At 42.8% G+C, this 13607-nt stretch overlaps 1 protein-coding gene across 1 annotated transcript in view; it reads left to right on the top strand.

The window, feature by feature from the left end:
- Nucleotides 1-13607, top strand: part of DOCK4 (dedicator of cytokinesis 4) — a 422803-nt gene that overhangs the window by 265602 nt on the left and 143594 nt on the right. Inside the window, exons 14-16 of the mRNA XM_080818711.1 lie at nt 4013-4137; nt 4962-5124; nt 11168-11274. Coding sequence (XP_080674837.1) covers nt 4013-4137; nt 4962-5124; nt 11168-11274 — 395 coding nt within the window. The remainder of the gene's footprint in view (nt 1-4012; nt 4138-4961; nt 5125-11167; nt 11275-13607) is intronic.

The raw sequence follows: 13607 nt of genomic DNA, 5'->3' as shown, positions 1-13607 counted from the left end.
AATAATAGGGCCTTCTTAAAATGTTGATGTGAAAGTTTAATGAGCTGCTGTCTTTATAGCACCTGGCAAAGTACCCAGCTCCCATCTATCTACTACCACTGTCCTCATCATTAGTATGATCAAAGTTCTTAGTCTTAGACCCATGTTGACTTTTTTTTTTTTTAAGATTTTATTTATTTATTTATTTGACAGAGAGAGAGAGAGAGAGAGAGAGAAAGCACAAGTAGAGCGGCAGGGAGAGGGAGAGGGGAGAAGAAGGCTCTCCACAGAGCAGGAAGCCCAATGCAGAACTTCATCCCAGGACCCTTGGGATCGTGACCTGAGCCGAAGGCAGATGCTCAAGCCACTGAGCCACCCAGGTGCCCCCCATGTTGACTTTTCTTGTCCAGTTCCATAAATGTTAACAAATATCCAGCATAGATTAAGCCCCCCTGATCAGCCCGTGGCTGAGAGCAGTGGTTTACTTGATGTGAGCTTACACTCTTGGGCTTTATGCAGGGAGTTCACAGCACAGAATCAAAGATCACGGTTCCCAGCTACTGGTAGAAGCCTCTTGGCTCTTGAGGTCAAGCCATAAATCAACCCCATTTGATGCAGTCACTGAACTCTTTTGTATTTGGTCCCCTTGTTGTGACCTTACATTTTTTTCTGTCTACAGTGATATTTTCAGAAGCCCTCACATGGGCAGAGCCAGTGGGCCTGCTGAACAGAAGAAAGTGTTCTGCTCATCAAATTTACAGAGTGTTAAATTTGAGAGGTGCAGGGTGTTAATAAACATTGTCAGGAAAGTAGTGTTTCACACTAGTGCTATGACTCCATTTCATACTCACTTTATGGTTGCTCTCTTCATTACCCAAGATGCTTTCTTAACACCATTTGGGCTTATTAGTTTTCTCCAGGGCTGACCTCAAGTGTATTGATTTTAATTAGCACATGTTTCAACTGTATCTTGCTGCATATTTTGGCAAGGTGCGGTACCTTGCGGTATTGGAACGTAGCAAGCTGCAGAATTCCTGGGGAGATGTGTGTAGAATGTCATTTGGGAGAAATGTTCTCCTTGCTCTGTGTTCTCTTTTCAGAGACATCTTACTTGAGTCTAAAAGGTTTGCAAGAGAGAAAGGGGTTGCAGGGAAAGTGTCCGTTGAAGACCAGAAGAGGAAAGCGTGTGCCTAAGGAGCTCTTATTTATGAATGTGTGTATTTCCAAAGTTCTTCTCTAAGTCACAGACACAGCCTAACATAACAAAGTAGTCTTGTCCCTCCTACCCCCATTTTAATAACACAAAATCTTGAGGCCCAGAGGTTTATATTACCCTGTTCAGACTTCAGTCACACAGAGCAGAGAGCAGAGTGAGGGAGAGAGAGAGACTTGAGTCCAGATCTTTTATTCCAATCTTCCTGTAACTCTGAATGCTTTAGGCTTCTTTGAACTCTTCTGAAATCAGAAGAGATAGAAGAATTCAGCTATGGTGTAAGCGAAACAGGCTTTGTGGATCGATTCGGGAAGCTGATGCCATTTCCAGCTTTGCTCCTTGATCAAACTATAGCATAGCTTCCTCAGATCTCTCATCTCCTCAGAGGTGTTTTCTCATATAACATCCCCTCTGCTGCCGTTCAGCACTCCCTATACCCCTTCTTGGGTATAGGGTATTCTTACTTTTATCCCCAGCACTTCCTATTATTATTCAACATGCTATATATTTGACTTCATTATTAAAGACCTCCCCATTCCTAGAATCTAAACTGTGGGAAAAGGATTTTTGCTTTGTTCACAGCTGTGTCTACCTGGCCTAGAATAATATCTCGCCCGTACTGGGTGCCCAGAATATATTTGCTGAATGACTACATGGAGGCAGAATTTCCTAACACTGGCAATACCTTCCTCTCCCCACCACCCCTGTTCCTCCTTCAGGCCTAGCCTACAGCCTGGGGAGAACTGGTCACCTTGCGAACCTCCCTCATCCTCTCTTGCCTTTGCAAAAGTCAGAGTTGCCATTCCTTTCAAAAGATGAGAGTGGAAGGGCCCTCCCCAAGAAACACTCTTCATTTTGCAGGACAGTTAATCCCATGTGGTTTAGACTAGCTAATGACTCATTCTGAGAACTTCCTAAGTGTAGATACCCTGTAGCCATACTTCCCATTAATCAGCGTATGTTGTAGTCTGTTCGAAAGCAGAGCAACTCAATATGTGTCACCTACTCCAAAAAGCAAAGGAATTTGACTCTTGTTAACAGACATCTTTTGCTCTCAACTACCTTGAATTGAGTGTTGCTTTTTCATCTGCCAAATCTGTTAGTGGGGAAGCTATTGTCAAGAATTTCCTCCCAGACATATTGTTGAACGAACACGTGTGCAGACCGTTAGCATACCAGGCCTATTTTGATTTGGTTGAAATTGGTTGATTCAGAAGACAGCGTCTGTGAATGTACCATTCGTTTTGTAATGGGATTGTTAAATTGTTAAAATGCGTTTATATTAAGGATGTGTATGTGGTATAGTAATGAATACATATAGTAACAAAATCGAACAAGCTTATAAAAATTTACCAGGCCATTCTCTACAAATTTAAAACAAAAGAGATGGTTCAAACAAAACACTTACAAAGCATATAGATCTAATTTTAAATCTGGTGAAATACATTGGTTTCCTCCCAGAACTCCAAGATTGTTGCCTCTCCAAATCGATTTGTCTGAGAGTACTAGAAATGCATAAGCCAGAGACCACTATATCTGTTAATTCCAATGTACTTTTTACATGCTCTTTGTAAAGGGTGGTTTCGATTTCATCCTTTTTCGGACTTACTCATTTTCTCTCTTTTATGGGCCATCTGTTTCCTGGTCAGCTCAGGTCATTTGTAAATGATGCCATCATCAAAAGTTGGTCTTCCTGGAGGAAAGTGACCAGTCACACTGGTATTCCCCCATGGTTTTGAAAGCTGGGGTACTTTCTTGAACACACTTCGGTCAGGAAGTTTTCTAAATCTCCCAGTTGTGGGCTTATTTGTATGGTTATTGTTCCTTCTAGTGATCTGTGCTTTTTTTATGGAGAAGTTTTTTATTAGAGAAAAAAAAAGTATTGACAGTGATTCTTCTAATGTTTGAAAACTATGTTAAGTAAAAGTGAATTCTGCTGACCTTACCAGTATTTATCTTCAAAAACTTTATGGTAATAGTTTGTTTACTTCTTTCTCACTTCCCTATTCACTCACCACTTACCCTTTAATTCTTATAGGAAAGGAAAAACATTCTTTTAGCCTGTTTGCGTAAGTTTGCTCCTTGGCATCAAATTTCTCTTTTTTCTTGGAGCAGTAAGTTTTATAAGTCACCAATGGAGAAAAAAAATAAATGGCATACACGTTCATAGACTATGTCAGTTTGAATCTTATTTGTTTTATAGCGTTATGGTAAGGAAAGTGAAGCCAAGCTTGTCTGCATAACTGAATTATTCTACATCTGTGTCCATAAAGCACTAACCTGGATTCTTTCAGCAGTGAGATCATTTTGTCCATGAATTTTGAAAAAGATTTAAATTGTAACTCTACCCTTTGCAGTCCTGTCATTTTATTCCATTTGGGTATTTCTTCTACTCTTAAAGTGTTGTGTCTATAAAGTATTAAGACTGGCTTCTTTGAGCCACCCTGCTAGGCTGTCATTTTGTAATCACACCTCATAAATGAAATGAGGAAAATATTGAAAAATGGTAAAACTTGACAACACCTTCCTACGCAGTTCCTGTATTTGCCTCCTAACTGGACATTTTCAGTATTGCAAATTCAGACCAGCAGAAGCTGGCCTTCACTTCTCTTGGATATTGGCAATGAGGGTGGGGACCCTTATATAAAAGTGTAAGTATAATATTTTTACTTTTATATGTATGCTATCACAGTACATTTTATGGACTAAGGCTTTTCTTGGTTGTGTATTTTATTACACTTCCTAGTTTCATACTCGCATGCACACACATGCACACACACACACACCCATATATAAACATGGTTTTAATTTTCCTACTAGGTGAAATGAGAAATGATTTATACATCACTATAGAAAGGGGCGAATTTGAGAAAGGAGGGAAGAGCGTGGCCAGAAATGTGGAAGTGACCATGTTCATTGTGGAGAGTAGTGGCCAGATCTTAAAGGTATGTGCATACTGGGTCCTTTATGGTAAAACAATCCATGTCATCATTTTGGGTTCACCTTTAATGTCATCAGTTAATTTCTGGTTTGCAGTCTTTTCGATCTTACTTTTCTCCTCTACCCTTGTGTGGTTTTCTTCCCTTTTTTTCATCGTTGAAATACCCTCCAGAAAAGCAAGTAGAGAGACAAAAAGGTTTTACAGTTGGATTGTTTCATGAATTGTGGCAGTAATTTCCTCACAGCAGCTCTTCTTTAAATGTCGCATTTTTATTGTCATTCCATTCTCCCCCTTTCATCTGTCCTAGTTTTGGAGATGAACACTTTGTCTTTGGCGACTGGTTAAAAAAATAAATAAAAACTGCCACATTTCGTCCCGTGTATTTTCATTTTGATCAAAATAGTGCCTGACAAGTGAGCTGTTACTGATTCGGGGTGGTGATACCGGGTTCCTTTATGCAAGAAGTGTTTTGTGTGAGCCTTATAGCTTCCTGCATTTCCCAGGGAGGCACAGAACTGGCTTGTGACAGTGGCAGGCTGAGGACTTTGCCGCGTAGTTGAACTCCAAATTGGGCGTGCAGTTGCCCATCTCGTACTTGTCCCCAAGGTCCACCCCCAGCACAGTAGGCCCTGGGAGATGTGCATGGGAATTAAGCAGACGCAGCCGCTGGCAGAAGCAGGTGTAAAACAGCCCTGCAAAGGACGGGGGAGGTCATTCTCCATGAAGTGCCCTTTGGGGAGCAGGCAGATAGAGCAAAGCAATTGCTCTGCTGTTTTTCAGATAATCTCTAAATGAAGCTGTCTTTAACCTGCATGTTTCCTTTGTTAGGATTTTATCTCCTTTGGCTCTGGAGAGCCGCCAGCTAGTGAGTACCACTCCTTCGTGCTTTATCATAACAACAGTCCCAGGTGGTCCGAACTGCTCAAACTTCCCATTCCTGTGGATAAATTCAGGGGCGCGCACATCCGCTTTGAATTTCGGCATTGTTCCAGTAAGTGTTTCTTGGGGTTGGCTTTGTTGTGCTGGGGTAAGGCTCTTGCTGAGCTGTAATGACAGTGTGGGCTAATCTGCAGAGAGGGTAACAAAGCAGAGACCTTCTAGAGGGAGGGGTGAAGTTCAGTGGAGTGCTGAGAGGTGAGTGGGCTCACTTCTCGAAGAACCAATAACCTCTGTGGAAACATTCAGGAAGGAGAAGGAGGGAAACAATACATACAGAAGTCTACAGGGTTCTCCTTAAATCATTCATTTTCATAAAAATGAGTTCATCAGTTTCATAGTCTGGAAAGATGAGACAGAAAGGGGAGACACAGAATTAAAAACTTGTCTGACTCAGGGGAGCTTAGGTAGTCCTAACCCGTCTGCTGCTCTCCAGCCACGAGCTCACCCAGCTCTCACACAGCTCAGGGGAACCCAGGAGGACCTTTCTGGGCCTGGGAAGTCCCCAGGAGAGCTTCCGAGTGGCTCAGAGTGATATCTGATTTGCATATATCTGCATCACTGTGCAGTCTCAGTGTTCAAATGACAAGTAATGTCAGTCAAATAGGCCTTAGAGATGATGTGAAGTAACTGCTTCATTTTACAGAACTGAAAAAACCCAAAATGGAGAGATGATCCAGGATTTGCCCATATGAACATCGCTGTCCCTAAAATTGTCATTTCTTGACATCTCTACCTTAATTCTTTTGCACTCTTTACCACCCTCTCAAGCCCCCACTCCCATCTTCTGGTATCCCCGTGTCTCTGAAGTATAACTTAGACACTACCAGAAGTGCTTGCTTCCAGAGCAAACAAGGGGTACCAGAGGAATCACATTACTAGAGAAGCAGCAGCCTCTCTAGTCTGGGAAGAATGGGGACATTGCCAATAGATATGCGGTGACCTCGCCTGAGTGCTGTGTAATTCACCCAGGATTCAGAGAGAGGACAACTGTCTGTTGCAAGGATGATGGCATATTTTGGAACTGGCTCAGGGAGCTCCAGTAATTATTCTTTGGTGGATGCTTCAGAATGTAGGGAGATGACTAGCAAGGTCTTACCATTCTCCCAAATTCCCAGAGGAGTGTTACGGAAAGGATTTAGAGTGGCAAAACAGAAAGCACTTGGAATGATGCCGTAGCATACCTTCCCCAGTCTTTGTTATAAATTCTCAGTCGAGCTAATATAAGCTTTGAGCTTTAAGGTAAGAACAAGAGAGAGAAAAGTAAAGATGAAATGAAAGAAAAGGAAGAAAGAGCATTTGGAAAGATTTATTTTAACTTAGAACTTTGAAAATGGAAGAAAGGCCATTTTCAGGAAAACCCATTAGATCTCTGTCCTCTTGTCCTTGTATTTCAAACATTGTTCACAGTGTCAATTTGGTTTTTGAATATTCGTTGTTAAAATTCAGAAGAAACAGCATAAGCAGGAAGGAGAAAAATCCCCATAGTCCCATAAATTGAATAATCAGGGCAATTACTTTATCACATGAGCTCTCAAATATTTCTGCGTGTCTGTGTGTATTTTAAGATTTTATTTATTTATTTGAGAGAGAGAAAGCACAAGCAGTGGGGAAGGGGGTGTGCAGAGGGAGAGGGAGAAGCAGACTCCCCACTCAGCAGGGAGCCCAACACAGAGCTCCATCCCCGGACCCTGAGATCATGACTTGAGCCAAAAGGCAGATGCTTGACTAACTGAGTCTCCCAGGTGCCCCTGTGTACGTTTATTTATTTAAGAAGTATCTTTTATTCATAAAACACATGTTTGCTGAACACTTCCTATGTGTCCAGCACTTCCCTGGGCACTGGAGATACATGAGTGCGCACAACTGAATATCTCCTCTCATAGAGGTTTCCTGCTAAGAAGGGAAGACAGACAATATCTGAGCAAATAATTGCATGGTAGTGTATCAGGCTGTGGTAAGCGTAGTAAAGAAGATTACACTGGAGTTAGACGCTGGAAAGGGATGTTGCTGTGATGCTATTTTGCAAAGGGCAGTCAGAAAGAAGCTCTCCGATAATGAGATGTATCAGCAACAAGCTGAAAGAAATAAAGGCATGAGCGTTTGGGTATCTGGGGAAGGAAAGTTATAGGCAGAGAGAACAGTAAATATAAAACACCTAAGGTTGAAACATGCTTGGCAATTCAAGGAGTATCAGGGAGGCCAGAATGAGCAGCTGAGAGAGTTTGGAGATGAGGCCAGAGACGTAGGGAGGGAGCGAGATCCCACATTGTCTTGTAAGTCATGGGCAAGACTTCAGACTTTGTTTGGAGCAAAGAGTGCCATTAGAGGATTTAGACTAAAGATGAGCTGGTCTGCTTTTGTGTGATGGGTTGTAGGTGGGAACCAAAAGACCATTCAACAGCCTTCAGCAGTCCTCCAAGTTAAAATGGTTTGCATTAGAATGATAGTAGGTCAATTCTTTTTCACAGATTTATTGATAGACCAGATTTGAAGGAAGGAGAAGAGTCAAGGATGACCCCCAAGATTTTGGCCTGAGAACAAAGTGATCATTTATTGAAATGGGGAGGGCGACAGGAAAAAACTTTTTGGAGAGCAAAAACCAAACATTGCATGTGAAATCTGAAAAGTCTCTTAAACATTCAAGATGTCAAATAGACCATTGAATGCTATCCATGCTAGAAACTTAAACTTGAGAAGGAGGACACAGAGTTCAGTGATGTACTGTAAATATTTAATAACCAGCACTTGAGCTGGGGGAGAAGGGAGCCCTGAATTAGAGGATTTGCTGATTTCCATTGAGTAAATACTCCCATCATGGCCAAATTCAAGCCCCCAACATGACCATCTCTGAACTTGGAGTTGGGAAAAGATGCACACGTCAACTCTTGCAAGCCACGACAGGCCAGCTCCAGCATATCACTGATGCCCCTGATTCTCAGACCCGTGACGCTGGATGTGATCTTAAACAGTAAGGTTAGATAGGAAAGGGAAGTCCAAGAATGGATCTCTGGGGTACTTCCACATTGAGAGCTTGGGAAAATGAGAAGAAGCCACTAAGAAAATTAAGACAGACTAGCCAATGAGGTGGAAGGAGAATCCAGGAATAGAAGCCAGGAAGTTAATTGAAGAGAGTTTTTTTTGAAGATTTTATTTATTTATTTGACACAGAGAGCTCACAAGTAGGCAGAGAGGCGGGTGGGGGGGGGCAGGGAGGGGGGGTGCAGGGGGTGGGAAGCAGACTCCCTGCTGAGCAGAGAACCCAATGTGGGCCTTGATCCCAGGACCCTGAGATCATGACCTGCGCGGAAGGCAGAGGCTTAACCCACTGAGCCACCCAAGTGCCCCGAAGAAAGATTTTCAAAAGGAAGTTGATCTACTATGTCAGGTGCCAGTGATAAATCAAGTAAATGGAGGAAAGAGCGATTATCACCCAGTTTGGCATCATGGAAGTCATTGAACCTGACAGGTGGTTTTAGTGGATTGGTGGTGATGAAAGCCTGGTGTGAGTGAGTCCAAGAGTGAGGTGGAGGAAAGGAAGGGCAGCAGTAAGTACAGACAGATCTTCCCAGAAACTTTGCTATAAAGAATACAAGTGAGGGGCATCTGGGTGGCTCTGTGGGTTAAGCCTCTGCCTTCAGCTCAAGTCATGATCCCAGGGTCTTGGGATCGAGCCCCGCATCGGGCTCTCTGCTCAGCGGGGAGCCTGCTTCCCCTCCCTTCTCTCTGCCTACTTGTGATCTTTCTCTCTCTGTCCAATAAATAAATAAAATCTTAAAAAAAAAAGAATACAAGAGAGCAGAGAAATGGGATGGAATGGTGGGTCACGAGAGGGATTTTTTCTTTTTTAAGATGGAGTTCTAAAACATGTTTGGTGCAAATGATTCAGTAGAGAGAACGAACTGATGTGTAGAAGAGAGAGGAAACGAGTGTAGGAGTAGTGCCCTTGAGGAAGGGAAGCATGGGGTCCAGTGCTCTGGGTTAAGTGGACAGTTCAGGCAATAGTGCATGAGGGCCCATGCAGGTGGGGTAATGGGCGGAGCGTGTGTGGGAGCCCTCTGCGCATCTGCTGAGAGTGAGGAACATGCTGAGGTTTTGGCAGGAAGAGGATGGATGAAATCCCTTGTCTCAGAAGTCAAAAGGTGAGCTGGTAGGAAAATGCGGCCGATCTGCCCAGCTCAGGGCTCATCTGTGGTTAATGTGTGTTAATTAAAGTGAGATTAGTGTGGCGCAGGTGTAGACTAAAGTGCAGGTTGGGTTTCAGCCCAGTACAGTGTTACCTTATAATAATGGGAAGCAAGGAGGAGTAGTGGGGAGAAAGGATTCCCAGTGGTTAGAAGGATGGAGCTTAGAAATGGGAAGTGAGACTGGAGAGGCCTGGAGAGGAGGTCAGTAAATTGGAGGTCCCAGGGCACAGTTGTTGGAGTTGGGGTATTAGGGTGGACTGTAAAGTTAGGAGGTAGAATCCATAAACGCGGGGTCTTCATTAGTAAAAAGGGGGGGTCACATCAGCTTATTAATGCTGATCTAGAAGCTCAGGGCAAAAGGCCATGTAGTTTAAACTTTGTTTGGTGTTTATTTTTCTCTTATAACAAGACAAATTTGGGGAAACTATTGCTTTTTTCTTACCTTTGCTAATTTTATTCATTCACAAACTCTTGTTACCTTCCAAATTAAATACCAAAAATGACAAAGATAGTCACATTAACTTAGGAAATTACTTCTAAGTAAGTCTTTTCCCCCAAATCTTAAGTTCCATAGCCAGCACTCTCACTGATGTAGAAATCTCATCCTACAGATCTTCACTGTGATTTTCACTTAACTCCAAAGAACAGTGATATTTTCCCAGTTTCTCTCTGGGGTTGAAATTAATGACTTTAGAAAAAAATCCTTTGCTAGAATCACATTTTCAGGGATGTCCTCATGCTAGGGGCCAAAACCACCAAGCCAAAATTACTGTTCTCTATGTGGAGTCCCACTTCCCCGTGGTGAAATGGCAGAAGCAATCATGAGGGAATGATATGTTACTGAAGTCTCCTCTCTGATCTTCAAGGTCACCATATCTAACTCCTCTAGCTCAGACCTTACTGCTTTCCCAGAGCTGAACTCTTCTATCAAGTATAATGCTCCACTTCCACCCCTGTGTGGGAAAGAATAACCATCCAGCCCAGGATAGGCTGCAGGCCCTGGAACTCCCTCCTGCCCATCTAAATACAAGGAGACAGTCAAGTTGAACCAACCAGTTTCTTTTAATGCTTTCTCCATTTTTGGAGAAGAAGGAAGTTGGTGGAGAGAACTGGAATGGTCCTCAAGATCTAGAGCAAGTTCCCTAATATCATGTGATGTTAGTTTCCTTTTCTGTACATAATTGCCAATGACCCTTGACCTTTCCAGCCCTTGTAATTCTTCATTAGGCATCTGAAGACCTCATGGCCCCATGTCCAGCTTCCAGAATACTACTGTAATAGGCTCTTCTTAAACTACAGATAGCAGTTCATGTTGTTTATCCTCATGTCTAAGATCCCAAGGAAGTAGCTTCTACAGGGCTCTCTGTCCTCACACATGTAGACACAGGGAAAGTTCTGTCATAGGCCAAGGCAGAGCCTAGAAACCACCTTTGCACGAGTAATAAGCAAAACATCAAATTTCACGTCCATTCATTCACTTGTTCATGGATTTAACATATACTTACTGAAAACCTACTATGTTCCTGGCACTCTTTGAGGTACCAAGGTTAGAATAAAATAACATAGAAGAATCCTGCTCTCAGTGATGCTTATGGCTGGGGGTGGAGGGTAGAAGATGAAGAGAAAAAACAGAAAACCCAGAAATTTTTTTAAAACGTATTTTCAGATAGTGAGTCCCATGAAGAAAATTCATCAGGCAGTGTCCTTTGCAGGCTACAGGGCAGGAATACGGGTTGGAGGGTGGCTACTGTAAGTAGAGGTCTCATCACAAAAGCAGCTCTCTCTTATGTAGAGGAAACTGGTGAGCGTGGGTTGTATTTCTTGATCACGCTTGTTGGCATCCAAGTCTGAACACAGGTGTATAAACAGGCATTTTAAAAAGCAAATAATTCTTTCTCTCTTTTCTCACAGCAAAGGAGAAAGGAGAGAAGAAATTGTTTGGTTTCTCTTTCGTCCCCCTGATGCAGGAAGATGGTAGGACTCTTCCAGATGGCACTCATGAGCTCATCGTGCATAAGGTAACATCAGTCAGATGCTGGCTTCGGGCTGTGATAAACAGGGCTGAATTATTAACTCATTATCTTGTTATCACTCTGGAAAAGACAAAGAAATGACTGAAAAGAATACTCTTTTGAAAGATTGCTGGAAAGGAGTCTTTTTGAAAGGACGGTCTGTATATTCTGTGTCATTGTGAAACCTGTTTTAAAGATGATTTATATCTTTATCTTAACTTAGGTGTAGATGTCTGGGTAAGTCTCTGTGTTGACCTTAAAGTCCTTTCCGTTGCTATGAGAAGATTCAGTAACCTTGCAGATAGGTTTTTGAATATTTCCAGTACATACATGCTCTGTACTGCCCCAGGAGTAAATGTAACAGGGTGATCGTTACATGTTTCTGGTCTGTTGCTCTCACTAAGTAGGGAGAGATACCGTGGTCCTCTGTCCTAACAATGTCAGCGGTTGTCACTTTCTATTTTGTGCATCAAGAATCGTCATAAAAACATTGGGAACAAAGTAGACTGTAGTAGGCAATGAAAAGAAAATTCGTAAAACCAGAGCTCCTTAGAAATTATCTGGAAATACTAGTACTAATAAAGTATGGAAGTGGTCCTGCCTCCCCTGGCTCTTGTCTTCCTCTGATCCAGGTTTCATCAGCTGTTGGGGTGACCCATCTAAGGCGCCCGTCTGACTAGTTTAAACTTCCCGGTTTAAACCCCCCAAAAAACTCCCGATTGCTGAGAAAATAAATCTCAGACCTCTCAGGATGTACAAAGCTTCCGACTCCCAACCACATCACCTCTGAGGCCTTCTGTTCTTGATACCATGACCACATCCAGCTCCTTCTAGCTCCTGCCCCCACTGGCTGCTGGTTCTGTCTGCTCTGACTCTGCCCTTGGCACCCCTAGAGACCTGCTTTCCCCCTGCCTCTCCTCGTGGCTAACTCCTACTCATCCTTGGAGGCGCACCTTCAGCATACTCTGCATCAGAAGAATGGTCCTCCCTCCCCGGCCCCCACTCCCTGTGTTCCTAGCTGGCCAACCGCCCTCCCGTGAGTTCTCTGGATATCTGCACACATCTCTTACCGTGGTACTCTTAACACTGTCCCCTAATTATCTGATGCTCCCTCGGCTTACTCCAATGGATTTAGGAATCCCTTAAGAGTAACACCTGCGTCGGGGGTGCTGGCACATACAATGTGCCAGCAAAGATTTCCTGAATGAATGAAAGAGATACAAACAAAACTTTCCTTACCTTTGAATTATTGCTAATAAAGTGAGTGTCAGTGCACAACACACGTCATTTGTGCTGGTACTTGCATGGATACGTATGTGCATGTTTCTTGAATCTTTTATTTTCTAGTTATTTGTTCAATGCATTTGTTGGCCACAAATGACAGGCACTGTTCTAGGTACTAGAAATATGGTGAACAAAACAGTTCAAGTCCGTTCCGTTTCTGGCACTTATGTTCTCTCTACTTCAAAAAGGGACTTAAAGATGCTTACAATGATAAAATACAAAGAAAAATATATCTTAAAGTAATCAATAAAGCAAACAGAGGAACTCAATGTACTAGACACTTGAGATGATCAGCTCATCTCACTGTTAGGTGGCAGGTGCCTTTTGTGAGATACATGACAGGCAATGTCTTTAGCTACAATTTTCTAAAAGACGTAACGGTACTTTGTGTGAGTGTTTGTGATGCTGCCTCTGTGTGACATTAAATCTTGACTCAGAAAAGGCAGGGCTAAGTTAATTAAAACTGAGTTCCAGTTTCCCAATAATGTATAGAAGAATGAATCCCTTTTATATGGCACATCAAGTGTGGGCTTTCTCCTCTGTGGGTTAGACAGTGTTGGGGGCAGGTGCTAAGTGTCCAGTCAAGTCCAGGTTGACGCCTTCAAATGAATACAAATAGGACCAAGATTCATAGTTGGTGTTTAAAGACTCCATATACTTAAAGTGCCAGGAGGACAGGTAGCAGGACTTGCTTCTCTACAGAAGCACTTCGGAGTTCAACTGGCATCGGTTCCCAGAGAACCATTCTACTCTGATACCAGAGGACTGTCGGGTACCTTTTGGCAAGGGTAAAACTTTTCCCAGAAGCAGAGCTTTGAATCTGCTCAGGTTCTTGTACGAGTTTTCATGGAGTATTCAGAATTCCGATCCATAAAGCATAGGAAAATGTATTTATTTGAGCTTGAGCAATTTAAAAGGCAGGTGTTCCCAGTGATCTTTCTCGACCACAAAGGAGGCTCAGGATGGTGTCTGTCGATGTCTAATTTTGGTCAGACCTGCTTTGAGGAGACCCATCAGGATGCATCAGGCCCACAGAAGAACCCTGAGTAGCTGTG

The sequence above is a fragment of the Martes martes genome (assembly GCF_963455335.1).
Source record: "Martes martes genome assembly, chromosome: 11".
NCBI classification, from domain to species: Eukaryota; Metazoa; Chordata; class Mammalia; order Carnivora; family Mustelidae; genus Martes; species Martes martes.
The sequence above is the reverse complement of the archived record's forward strand: the minus strand, read 5'-3'. Positions and strand labels throughout refer to the sequence as shown.